Source organism: Trachemys scripta, chromosome 2, assembly GCF_013100865.1.
Source record: "Trachemys scripta elegans isolate TJP31775 chromosome 2, CAS_Tse_1.0, whole genome shotgun sequence".
NCBI classification, from domain to species: Eukaryota; Metazoa; Chordata; order Testudines; family Emydidae; genus Trachemys; species Trachemys scripta.
In genome coordinates, this window is record NC_048299.1 from 83,549,818 (window position 1) to 83,563,605 (window position 13,788).

Genomic DNA, 13,788 nt, shown 5'->3' on the forward strand with positions numbered 1-13,788 from the left:
TGTAGACAGTCAGTTAAATTAGTGCACAAACAGATTGAGGCCTGGTCTACACTAAAAAGTTAGGTCAACCCAGCTATGTAGCTCAGGCATATGAAAAATCCACACAGGGCTGGCCCACAATATTTTGGCACTTGAGGCAGGAAGCTTAAATGACGCCCCCATGTCCCCTTGCTTTGGCCAAAACTTTGAAAGGTCTCAATTCTGCCTTCTTCCTGTTCTACTCCTCTCATGGTACTGCTCTGCTACCTACTCCAATAAAGGAGAACTAACAACTTAAAATGCCTTGTTCAAAAATTTTAAGTAACACTTAACTTTCAAACGCCTGAACAGCAAATGTAACTTTTCTTGTCTGCATAGTAAACACTGGCATTTTTATCTGTTTGAATAATCAAAGTGGTGCTTTCTGTGCCTTCTTGGTTGCAAAGATTTGAACTGCTTCCTGAAGGTCCACAGTCTGGGCCAGCTCATGATCTATTGAGATGGTTGCAAGGCCGACCAGCCTCTCCTGTGTCATTGTGGAGCGTAGATGTGTTTTTATTAACTTCAGCTTGGAGAAGCTGCGTTCTCCACTGGCAACTGTTACAGGAAGTGTTAGAAGTATGCGCAGAGCAACAAAAGCATTTGGAAAGAGGGCTGTCATCTTATTTGTGCACATATATTCCAGAACAGCCTTTGGAGTTGATCCTCTGAAATGTATCTTGAAAGGGCTTTCAGTTCATCACCTAAATCACTCGCATCAATATCGCGCATGTCATCATGTGTCAACACTGTCTCTAGTGCCCTGCATTGAGGTGTAGGTCTTCTTCAGGTACAGTGAGGAGTTTTGGAATATCGTACAACATCCCAAATATACTGCTGCATTCCCTGAGCAGCATGAAACATTCTTCAACTGACTGTATTGCACAATCTAGCACCTGGTTAAAGAATATAACTTTGAATTGTTGTTTGGGGTCTCTTATGGGATTATCCCATGTCTCATAATCAAAATGTCGTCTTCTTCGGTGACTCTTGTATTCTTGAATGGGTGGGAAAATAGCTTCAGTGTGAAGTTCCTCTGCCAACTTCTGTGCACTCTTCAGAACGTTTTGAAATCCCTCATCTGACCGATAAGACTGTAGGTATGTCTTTGCTTTGTCCAGTTGTTCCATTGCTCCAGATATATCAAGGTCAACACCTTGGAGTCTCTTGCTTACAACATTTATTTCAAACAGTATGTCATGCCACAACACTAAACCACACAGAAATTGGAAGTTATGTATGTTTCTGGTGATTCCATTTCCTTCTGCCACTGTTCTCCCACAAACACTTCCTGTCATAGCATTATCCTCCATAATGGCAACTATGGCATCATCTATCTTCCCAATTTTGGTGTTTGATAGGATTTATCGCCTTCACTCGACTTTCCCATCATGTGGCACTCAATGGTTTCAGTGTCAGAGGGGATCTTTCTAAATGTTGCTTCAAAATTTGCCATCGATGAGTTGATGCAGAGAAAAATGCATAGATGCTTTGAATTACATTAAAAAATTCAGCAGCCTCACTAGAAGCTGATGCTGCATCACTGACCACCAAGTTCAATGAATGAGAACTGCATGGGACAAAAAAAGCTCGAGGGTTTAAACTCTCGGATCCGTGTCTCCACTCCTCTGTTCTTTCCTCTCATGTTGGCACCATTATCATAGCCCTGACCTCTCACATCAGCTATCGCAATTCCCGTATCTTCCAGCTTTTTAAGAAGCACATTTGTCATACCACCTCTGTAGTATCATCAATGTCAATAAATTCTAGAAAATGCTCTCTGACAGTCACCATTGCAGGGACATTTTCACTAGGTTCTGTTGTTACAAAACGCACCATTAAAGTCATGTGTTCCGTATGGCTGATGCCAGGTGTGCAGTCCAGAATAACAGAGTAATATCTTGCTGATTTCAGATCTGCCACAATCTTCTGTTTGACTTTTGTTGCCAGTAACTGTATGATCTCATTTTGAATTGTTTTTCCAAGGTAGTTGTGTGTGTACATTTCTTGGGTGATGACTCTTCTTAGATGCTCCTGGAGTACAGCATCAAACTCAGCCATCAGCACCACAATTTTAAGGAAGTTTCCATTGTTTGGCACATACAGCTGATCTGAAGTGCATGCAGTGCTAGGTTTTGGGTAGCAGGCATTCTCACAATGGCAATGAGTCTTTTCAGAACATTTTGCCAGTAAAGAGACTCTGATGCAATCTTCTCTTGATGCTGATCATCTATGGTGGCCTTTAACCTTAGTCTCATCTCAAGCTCTTTCCACTTAGGGAATGCTCTCTGGTGATTTGCTGCCTTCTCATGGCATGCCAGATTTCTAGCCAGATTTTTCTAGTCCTTTGTTCCTGTAGAACCCAATGGGGATGGAACATTAGACTGGAAGAGTTTGCAACAAAAACAGTATGCAGCATCCGAAACCCCACTTCTCCTCCAGCATTTATAATAGTATTAAATATTTCTAAAAGTGTGTTTTGAATTTATGGGGGGGGGTTGATGGCACTCAGAGACTTGCTGTGTGAAAGGGGTCACCAATACAAAAGTTTGAGAAAAAGCAGTTACCTTTTCCATAACTGATGTTCTTCGAGATGTGTTGCTCATGTCTATTCCACAGTAGGCGTGCATACTTGCCACGTGCACTGGTGCCGGAAGTTTTTCCCCGAGCAGTACCCGTGGGGGGAGGGGTGGAAAGCACCCCCCACGACCCCTGGAGTGGCCCCTGCCTGGTGCGGTATAAGGGGAGCTGCGCGCTCCCCCCACCCTCAGTTCCTTCTTGCCAGACAACTCCGACAGAGGGGAAGGAGGATGGGATGTGGAACAGACATGAGCAACACATCTCGAAGAACACCAGTTACCAAAAAGGTAACTGTTTTTTCTTCTTTGAGTGATTGCTCGTGTATTCAACAGTAGGTGATTCCAAGCTATATCTGTTGGAGATGGGTAGGAGTTCACAAGTTCCCAGGATGGAGGACGGCCCTGCCGAACCCAGTGTCATCTGGTTTGGGAGACAATCGCATAGTGCGAGGTGAACGTGTAAACCGAGGACCACATGGCAGCCCTACAAATGTCCTGGATGGGGACATGGGCCAAGAAGGCAGCCGACGAGGCCTGCGCCCGGGTCGAGTGTGCCCTCACAATGGGCGGCGGGGGAACGCCCACCAGCTCATAACAGGACTGGAAGTGATCCAGTTGGAAAGCCTCTGGGTGGAGATCGGCTGGCCCCCCGCACGCTTAGCCGAGGCGACAAACAGTTGTGAGGACTTTCTGAACGGCTTAGTCCGTTCGAGGTAGAAAGCCAAAGCCCACCGCATGTCGAGCGTGTGGAGGCGGCATTCCTCACTGGATGTGTGAGGCTTGGGGCAGAGGACCGGTAGAAAAATGTCCTGACTCACGTGGTATGTGGAGACCACCTTAGGAAGGAACATGAGGTGTGGGCGGAGCTAGACCTTGTCCTTGTGAAAAACCGTGTTCTAGGGTTTGGAGGTCAGGGCCCTGAGCTCCGAGACTCGTCTAGCCGACATGATAGCAACCAGAAATGCCACCTTCCACAGAAGATGAGACTAGGAGCAAGTGGCCAACGGCTCAAATGGGGGCCCCTTGACCGATGAGGGCGCCAGGCCCTCGGCCCTCAGGTGGAGGAGGTCATCAAGGGCAAGCTGGATGGGGCGGACACTGGGGAGACACCCTGGTCCGTTGCCCACCTAGAGAATCATGACCACTTAGCCAAATAAGCACAGCAAGTGGAGGGCCATCTACTTTTAAGGAGGATGCACTGAACCTGTTCCGAGCACGCCCTCTCTTCTCCCCCTAACCATTGAGCAGCCACGCCGTGAGATGGAGTGCCGCCAGGTTGGGGTGGAGGAGGCAGCCCTGATCCTGTGAGAGCAGGTCCGGGCGGAGCGGTAACCGCCATGGCGGAGCTACCGCCAGGCTCATGAGGGTCCCGTACCAGTACTGCCTGGGCAATTAGGAGGACCCAGGCCTTGTCCAACTTTATCTTTTCCAGGACCCTGCTGATTAGAGGGAATGGGGGAAAGGCGTAGAGGAGCATGCCTGACCAGGATAGGAGAAAGTCATCACAGATAGCGCCCCTCCCCAAACACCCCCTGGAGCAGAACCGGGGGCATTGCCAGTTCTGTTGAGACGCGAACAGGTCCACCTGGAGAGTTCCCCACCTTTGGAAGAGCTAGTGGGCCACTTCCAGGTGGAGGGACCACTCATGTTGTGAGGCAAAGTCCCTGCTTAGGCGATCCGCCCTCTCTTTCCAGGCGCCTGATAAGTGGAAGGCCTTCAGGTGGATATTGTGGGCTATATATTGAGGGCTGTGTGGCAGAGGGCAGAGGACCGGGCCCCGCCTTGCCTGTTGATATAGAACATAGAGGCTGTATTGTCCATGAGGACCTTGCCTTCCTTGCCCTCCTGGCGTGAGCAGAAGGCCATACACGCCAGCCGCACTGCCCTGAGTTCTTTGACATTTATATGTAGGGTCAGGTCTTGAGCCGACCACAGACCTTAGGTCTGAACGCTCCCCACGTGGGCTCCCCAACCTAAGTCCAACGCATCAGACACCAGCTCGAACGACTGGGCCTTGTCCCTGAACAGGACCCCTTGGAGTATGTTGCTTGGAGTGGACCACCACCTCAGGGAGGTGATCACTGAGTCTGGCACTGAGAGGACCTTGTCCATCCCGTCTTTGGCCTAGGAGAAATTCAAGGACAGCCAGAGCTGGAGGGGCCTCATCCTGAGTCTGGCGTGACGCACCACGTACGTGCACACTGACATATGGCCAAAGAGCTGCAGGCAAACCCTGGCTGTTGTAACCGGGAACCTCGTGACCGAGTCGATGAGACCCTTCAGGGTCTCAAATCTGTCTGGCGGGAGAAAGGCCCTGGCCAACATTGCGTCCAAGAGCACCCCGATAAACTCAATGCGTTGGACCGGGACTAATGTGGACTTGGTATTGTTTATCAGTAGTCCCAAGGCCATGCACGTGGACAGGAGGAGTGCCACGTGATCCCTCACCTGTGACCTGGAGGTTCCCTTGACAAGCCAATTGTCCAGAAAAGGAAATATCTGGAGCCCCTGCCGTTTGAGATAGGCCGCTACCACCGACATGCATTTTGTAAACATCCTGGGGGCAGTGGACAGTCCAAATGGGAGGACTGTAAATTGGTAATGATTGTGTCCCACCACAAACCGGAGGAAGCACCTGTGCCCCTCAAATATATGGATGTGGAAGTACGCGTCCTGTAGATCGAGAGCAGCGTACCAGTCCCTGGGATCCAGGGAGGGGATGATGGAGGCCAGGGAGACCATGCGGAATTTGAGCTTCACCATGTGCTGGTTTAGGCCCCGTAGGTCCAGTATGGGTCTGAGCCCCCCTTTGGCCTTCGGGATAAGGAAGTAACAGGAGTAGTACTCCTTGCCCATGAACTCCTCAGGCACCGCCTCTATCACTTCTAATTCCAGGAGCCGCCTCACCTCCTGCTCGAGCAGAGCTTTGTGAGAGGGGTCCCTCAGGAGGGACGGGGGCAGTTGGGCAGGGAGGAGGTAAACTGGAGGGTGTAACCCCAGGAGGTGGTGTTGAGGACCCATCGGTCCAAGGTGATCCGCGACAATTCCGGGAGGAAAGCACAAAACCGGTTGGAGAAGGGAAGTTTTATTGGGGTTGGATCATAGAGTATCAGGGTTGGAAGGGACCTCAGGAGGTCATCTAGTCCAACCCCCTGCTCAAAGCAGGTCCAATTCCCAACTAAATCATCCCAGCCAGGGCTTTGTCAAACCTGACCTTAAAAACCTCTAAGGAAGGAGATTCCACCACCTCCCTAGGTAACCAATTCCAGTGCTTCACCACCCTCCTAATGAAAAAGTTTTTCCTAATATCCAACCTAAACCTCCCCAACTGCAACTTGAGACCATTACTCCTTATTCCGTCATCAGGTACCACTAAGAACAGTCTAGATCCATCCTCTTTGGAACCCCCTTTCGGGTAGTTGAAAGCAGCTATCAAATCCCCGCTCATTCTTCTCTTCTGCAGACTAAACAATCCCAGTTCCCTCAGCCGCTCCTCCTAAGTCATGTGCTCCAGCCCCCTAATCATTTTTGTTGCCCTCTGCTGGACTCTTTCCAATTTTTCCACATCCTGCTTGTAGTGTGGGGCCCAAAACTGGACACAGTACTCCAGATGAGGCCTCACCAATGTCAAATAGAGGGGAACGATCACGTCTCTCGAGCTGCTGGCAATGCCCCTACTTATACAGCCCAAAATGCCGCTAGCCTTCTTGGCAACAAGGGCACACTAGGTCCTGGGGCACCTTTAAGACTAACAGAAGTATTGGGAGCATAAGCTTTCGTGGGTAAGAACCTTACTTCTTCAGATGCAAGAAGTGAGGTTCTTACCCACGAAAGCTTATGCTCCCAATACTTCTGTTAGTCTTAAAGGTGCCACAGGACCCTCTGTTGCTTTTTACAGATTCAGACTAACACGGCTACCCCTCTGATACAAGGGCACACTGTTGACTCATATCCAGCTTCTCGTCCACTGTAACCCCTAGGTCCTTTTCTGCAGAACTGCTTCCTAGCCATTCGGTCCCTAGTCTGTAACAGTGCACGGGATTCTTCCGTCCTAAGTGCAGGACTCTGCACTTGTCTTTGTTGAACCTCATCAGGTTTCTTTTGGCCCAATCCTCTAATTTGTCTAGGTCCTATCCCTACCCTGTATCCTATCCCTACCCTCCAGTGTATCTACCACTCCTCCCAGTTTAGTGTCATCTGCAAACTTGCTGACAGTGGATCCCTGACGAGGACTGGGGACGCACCCGAGCGTCCCGACAAAACCGCCTTTTTCCCACCTGCTTGCCCTTAGAGGGTCCAGGCTGGGGGGCATCTCTTACAGTCCCGCTGCTTCTTATAGGCGGCCTCGTACTTCGGGAGGGCGGCCAGGGTAGAAATCTGCTGCAGCTTAAATTTAGGTTTTGTCGGAGCCGGGACATATAGGCCCAGTGTCTGGAGGGTCGTCCGGGAGTCCTTCATGCCATGCAGGGTTGTATCTGTTTCCTTTGCAAACAGGACTTTCCCATCAAATGGGAGGTCCTGCAGGAAGACTGCGCCTCGCTGGACAGCCCAGAGAGTAAGAGCCATGATGCCCGTCTCATGGACACCGCTGAGGCCATCGATTGCGCGGCCGTGTCCGCAGCATCCGAGGCAGCCTGCAGGGAAGCTCAAGCTGGCATTGCCCCTTCCTCCACGAGCGCCCTGAACTCCTTATCCCGCTCCTGGAGAGAGTCCTCAAATATGGGCAGGGAGCCCCACAGATTGAGTTTGTACTGGCCCAGGAGAGCCTGATAGTTCACCACTCATAACTGGAAGCTTGAAGACGAATACATTTTTCTTCTGAAAGAGTACAGTCTCTGCAGGAAGTGCAGGGGCAGAGCAGGGTAAGAAGCATAAGAACAGGGCCCCGCAGCTCAGTTGAGAAGGACCAGGGAAGGAGTTAGTTGTCCTTCCTAGGGAGCCAAACTACCAGAAGAGCCCATGACCGGCTGTGGTGGGTGACAATCTTCTGGAGCTGGCTTGGAGGGAAAGCCAGCTGCTGCCTGAAGAGATTGAGAGGCCCAACGAGGGAGTGGAGAGCAGGCTGCCCGATAACAAGACCGGGAACCAGGCCCCAGAGGCCATGGAGCAGTCCCTTCAGATGCTGGTAGGAATGCCAGGGAACAGAAACATGGATCCTCCAGTGTTGGAGGGAGGCAAGACAGTAATCCTGTTCTCCTGTCAACCTATCATTTCTAGGGCCCTGTTTTGGGACCCGGTGGAGCAGGATGGACCCAAGTTCCCCCTACCTCTGGCTCCGCACTCAGGGCTGGATGAGTGCTAACCCTTCGGCCAGAAGACCTGAACCACTGATTGTTGATTTGCTCAGCTACACCTGAGCTTCAGATAGTTGACCTGCTCAGTTGCACAGCCGCAGGCCAGAACCGCCGAGAGACTAACCAGCCATGAGCACTGATTCTCCACCGCCGAAGGGGACGCCCTGAGAGGCAGGAACATTACACTAAATCATCAAATAAACCGAGAGAGATTTGAATGAACTGTAACGTCATTGCATTAATCACACATTAGGATAGGGTTCATGAACAGAGGGTTTTTTATTCAAAGAGAATGGCCAGGGGGAGGGCAAGAATTTATGTACACCAAAAAGAGGCTCAAGCCAAGCACTGAGATTTGATCTTCAGACCCAGATTTCCTGTCTCTATTTGAGGAGAGCCAAACTCTGGATCCAGACACTCCTGAATTTGAAGGGGTGGGGGTTGGAAATCTGAATGTGAACTTCAGAGACTTTAGGGAGCTGTTTGAATTCAGCTCACTGCTGAGACTGCTTCCATCCAGCAACTCTGATCCAAAACTGGAGTCAGATTTTTTGTATGGATTCATTTGCATTTATTTGCCGTTTCCTTTGCATAGATGGATCCACACAAAGAATCTAAAGTCCCTGTACAAGTGTACTATGATTTGGCTTTTAAGCTTAAGTTTTTGCTTTTGTTATATCTGTTTCAACTTTTTGGTCTGTTACAGTAATTTTATTTGTTTTTTAAATGCTTTTTATGGGAAAACACACCTAAATGTCTAACTTTTTCACTAAAGTGAAGGCCAGTATATATGTAATAACTGAAATATAAATGTGAAGGGCTTTTCAAATATGAAATGTAATTAAAATACAAAAACTGTTTAGCTAACATTAAAGTCAAGAATTTAAACACTCAAGTCAGGAAACTCAACAGTTAAGGTTCTTGGAGTAATGTTTGCATGACCCTCCCATAGATTTATAGTTTACAGTGAACAAAAACCAAAATCTTAAGATACAAATTTAAAAAAAATTAACTGACTGAAATTTCAACATGCAGTATGTGCAAAATAGCCAAGAAAGTTACTGAGAATCTTACCTTTTTTATTCTTTGACTCAAGAGTATTTAAACACTTGACTTTAATGTTACAGGAATATAGGCTTTAAAATGTTAATATTCCTATTTGTTTGGCAGGGTTGGGGGAGCTAAGAAGAAAACAAAACACACCTTCAAGGTTACTAGCTGTACACGTGCACTAGATATACAGCCCTGAAAGCTAAAGAAGGAGCACACAGAGTATGGGCAACTCCACCGCCACGGCACCTTCACCCCAGCCTGGATGTACCACGCTTAGAGCAGAACGAGTAGATCAGTTTTCATGACCATTCCCAAGTTGCCAACTGTGATAGTCTCTGATGGGATGTGGACACCACCTCGGAAAAAAATCAAAATGAGACCAATCCACTCATTTCATAGACCATACTGAAAATGCCATCGGATAATAAATTTTTCTTCTTGTGATGGATGGGTGTTTGGTACTTGATAGATGGCTATTATTGCTGCCCATATTGCCCAGGTCCACACTGATGTTTTGCTTTTATCAATGCAATGCATCCAATTTCCAAAGCAATGGGCCCAGGGGCCCAGAGGAAAATGCTTAGGTAGCTACCAGGGTGGGTGATGGGAAAAATAGAGGGACAACTGTACCAGGGCCCCTGAGGTCAGTACCCACCCCCAAAAAAAAGTCTAATGTCTATGTAACCAAAGTGAAATGGGAGAGGGATCATGAACCCTATGTATCAGGGCCCCAAATTTCTCTTGACGGGTCTGGTAACTGCTAAAACAATTTGATATGTGAAAACAAAATAGCTACCTTTTCAAAACTAAATATCTCAGCCACATAGTAACACATAATTATTAAAAATACCAAAAACATCCTAAGAGTATATAACAGAGATGTGAACTGCCAGAAATTGCAGTGGTGGTGAGCACCATTACACATTCTGTACTTTGTCCCAAATCCCGCAGCTCTTTTATATGAGCAGTTCTATACGGCCCTTGCACAGCAATTTAAAAAATGACACAACATCAGGCTATAACATCAGTCTTGTTGGCTTTATAAAATGTACTACATGTAAAGATTTTTTTTTGGCAAGTCAAATCTATAAAATGAGTAAAATGTATAAACAATCTTTAACTTTATAGAATCATCAGATGTTTTTGATATGTACAGAGCATAATCAAATCAAGAACAAATAGGAAAAAAAGACTTCTTGTCCATATCTAACTAGAGATGTATACAATGGTGATAGAACACACATACAAATGTGTTTAGAACTCTCTGTACTCACCATTCCTGACTCTGGAATTAATAGAAGAGATATTGCAAGTTCCCCCAAGGAGATTTAAGTTCCTCCAAACATGGCTAGTTCACCATGGCTATCTGAAACCATGTCCTCCAGGGACAAGCTGTCTTGGACAGTCCAAAAAAAAGATAATAAAATCCTCCAAGAAAAAAAAAAAAAAAATCAGAAATCATCTTCCTCCCCATGAGTGTTCCAGCTCAGCAGGATGGCAAAGATGCAAATTAAAAGCAGGAAAAGGAATAGATGGAGAAACACCCCTGAGTAGAGGCAGAAAAGTGCTATTCTTTCCACTGGCTCATTTCAAATTAGTAAGGCTGCGTCTACACTAGCACTTTTGTTGGTATAACTTATGTTACTCAGGAATGTGGGGGGGGCAGGGGGAGGGAGGAGGAACACCCCTCTGAGCAACGTAAGTTACACTGAGAGAAACACCAGTGTGGACAGCTGTATGTCGGTGGGAGACGCTCTCCCACCCACATAGCTACTGCCGCTCATTGGAGGTGGTTTAATTATGATGACAGGAGAGCTCTCGCCCATCGGCATACAGCGGCTACATGAGCGATTTTACAGCTGCATCGGTGCCGCTGTAAGCTTGCTAATGTAGACATGACTTAAGTTACATGCTGGCATTTGTCACTTCTGAGCTGCCCATTTGGTTCTGCCTGAAGTTTGCCCTGTTGCAGTTTATTTTTTAAAATACATAAATTTATAAAATAACTTCAAGCAGGTAGGTCACTGTTCCCCCAAAATAAATGATTAAAAACAATCAAAAGTAAAAAATCTTTGCTGGTATTTTTCACATTTTCCCCCTTGCTGTCCCTATCCCGTTATATTTTTTTCTATTAAAGCCTTTAACAGTTTTATTCCTAAATTACAGAGGTACAGGGTGGGATAGTCATCTGCATATTTTTCAAATTATTATTTTCTACGTTTTCCTTTTTTTCTTGAAGACTTTTTAGGGATTAGTTCTTCAAAAGCTGCCATTTCATCCTCTCCTTCATTTTCAAAGTCTTTGTCATCTGCAAAACCTATTTAAAAAACAACAAATTGTTCAAAAGTGTATAAGATTGAAACTTTCTTTTCCTAAAGGCATTACCAAACCCACACTATAGCCATTTCCTATTCAGGCCCCAATTCAACAAAGCACTTAAGCACAAGGTGGTATGGAACTTGTGCTTAAGACCAACTGACTTCAAGAAGACTTAAGCATGTGCTAAAGTGTGTTGCTGAATAAGGATGAACTGGTGAACCAATCTTATATAATAAAATAATTTACAACCAAATAAATAAAATCAAGTTTAATGAAGTACCACTATTAAAGCTAAATATGGGAGGGGGGAGGCAAAGTTTCTCTGAAAGCTTTCCTAGCAGCAATAGTTTCTTCGCAGTTTCCTCTTGCATATTTACATTTTATGATTGCAAAATTAAGAACAAAAGCATCTTAACCTAAGTGTTAAAATAATTACCTTTCTTGAGTAGACTCATTAGCTTCAACCAATGAATCAATTACAAGTCATTTTTTGGTATGAACATTACAGTCTCTGTTGCTTCGATATACCTTTTGCATTGAAGACTTAATTTTATTTATGATCATGACTTCTTTTTAATAAAGTATTTTTCCTCTATTAAGTTTTGACGTGAACAGAAGAGCATGTCTTAATGGCTAATCGGTGTGTCAAAGCACTTATTTCTCCCTTGGATTCCTCCTGCTAATGGTGGACAGACACTCAGGACCGATTCTGCTACCACTGGAATCAGTAAGCATTTCCGCATTGACCTCAAAAGAGAGCAGGAATAAGGCTTTAATGCTGTTTGTAGAACTAAGAGCTCACTCATACTATGTTTTAATTATCTCTTTCTTTGTATTGTCAGAGGATAACAGGATACGTAATGGTGATCAAAATCACTGGTCTAAAACCACAGCTTTAGATTAGAAAAACATGACATTCAAGAAGCTTTATTACTGGATACTGCCTCCTTTCTCAACATCATTATTATTGCCCTAATCCAACACTTAGGTACATGCTTAATTTTAAGCACCAAAGTACTCCCAAGGAAGTTAGTAGAACTACTCCCATGCTTAACGTTAAGCTTATGCTTAAGTGTTGTGATGGATTAAGGCACAAATGCAAATCACTAGGTCTTATAGAAAGAATATTTTACAGGTAGGGATCTTTTTATTTCCCTTTGACTTGTCTTTCTTCTGTTCTGTACCCAGATGAAAAGAGAACGTAAAAAAATGGTTAAGAACAATCACTCCTATTAGAAACCACTGACCTAAGAACTTGGGGTTATACAGATACCAGTCCATAAACATACTGATGCTGTAAAGTTCTGAGAAACAAATTCCCTAGTGTTTGGTGAAGAAGGTTCCATTTCCCTTCCCTTTTAATAGTTATTTGTTCTGTTCTGAACAGCGCACCTGACCCACCACTACCTGCGTACACAGCCTACTCAGTCCTCTTTGGCTACGCAATAATGGTAGGGGCCTTGATAAAACCTAGAAGGTGAGTACCTCCAAATTAAAATATAACCACATAATTTCTGTGGATATGGAGACTTGCATAATTTGATGACGTACCTTCCTCCTTTACCATGTGTGACTCGGTGCTCTTCAGCCATTTACAAGCATCACCAAGATTAACGGATAAACTGCTAACAGGCTTGGCCATTATTTCTTCAGCTGAAATAGATAAATTGTTAAACATACTAAGGTCGTGCTTATTATCTGAGGGCTGGATAGTGACTTAGAAAGACAGCCCACTCTAAAGGAAAGGTGTTATAGGACCATGCTGCGCTGAAAACTCTAGGAAGGATTTTGTCTGAATCAACAAGAATTCTTTCTGGGGGCTTCCAGAAGTACATGCTGTAGGGGAGAGAGAGACCACCATGGAAGAGGATAGAGCATGCACTCCTCTCCGCATCATCAATCAACTCTGCCAGAAGGGGCGGGGGGGGGGGGGTGGTCACAGCCACACCCTCACCCTGTCCCTTTTAGAAAGGCCATGCACAGCCTAAACTCCCCATCAACATTATGGCTAGCTCTGTGCAGGGTGCAAATGAGAAGATTCCTTGAATTCTCTCCTCAATCCCCTTAAACTCTACAGGTTCATGCACAATACACTACAAATGTAATATTACAGACTTAACAAAAACACTTAAAAAACAAAAAAAACTTCAGAAGCAAAATATAAACTTGTATGTAAAGTTTCCTCCAGGATGGAAAAACAAAGATAACAAGTACTGAGATCTTGCAGCTAAATCTATCATTAACAATTAGGTATGTGAATAATTAGTATTACAATAATAATCAGAATTTTTATTGAACGGAAGTACTCTAGTTGGCAGATGACTTCTTAGACAAATAACCGATGATAGGTTTGCTACAGTTCCCAAAGAAACAGCTGTGTTGACTTCACTGGAGCTATGCTGACTTACGCTATCTGACGTTGTGGCCGACTACTTAATTATGTTAAAACAGAAGTCAAAACATGTCCGGGTGGGTCTGTTAACTAACCAAGATTTTTGTACTTGAAATAAAGGACTCCCAACCTG

The 13,788-nt window shown here is 45.6% G+C and overlaps 1 protein-coding gene across 5 annotated transcripts in view; it reads right to left on the reverse strand.

Moving 5' to 3' along the window:
- Positions 1-9,955: 9,955 nt before the first annotated feature.
- TRANK1 (tetratricopeptide repeat and ankyrin repeat containing 1) overlaps positions 9,956-13,788 on the reverse strand; it is a 102,931-nt gene continuing 99,098 nt past the window's right edge. For all 5 annotated transcript variants that reach the window (XM_034761086.1, XM_034761085.1, XM_034761082.1 and 2 more), the window contains 2 exons: positions 12,815-12,916; positions 9,956-11,261 (listed from right to left, as the gene is read on the reverse strand). In XM_034761086.1, coding sequence (XP_034616977.1) covers positions 11,152-11,261; positions 12,815-12,916 — 212 coding nt within the window. In that variant the 3' untranslated portion in view covers positions 9,956-11,151. The remainder of the gene's footprint in view (positions 11,262-12,814; positions 12,917-13,788) is intronic.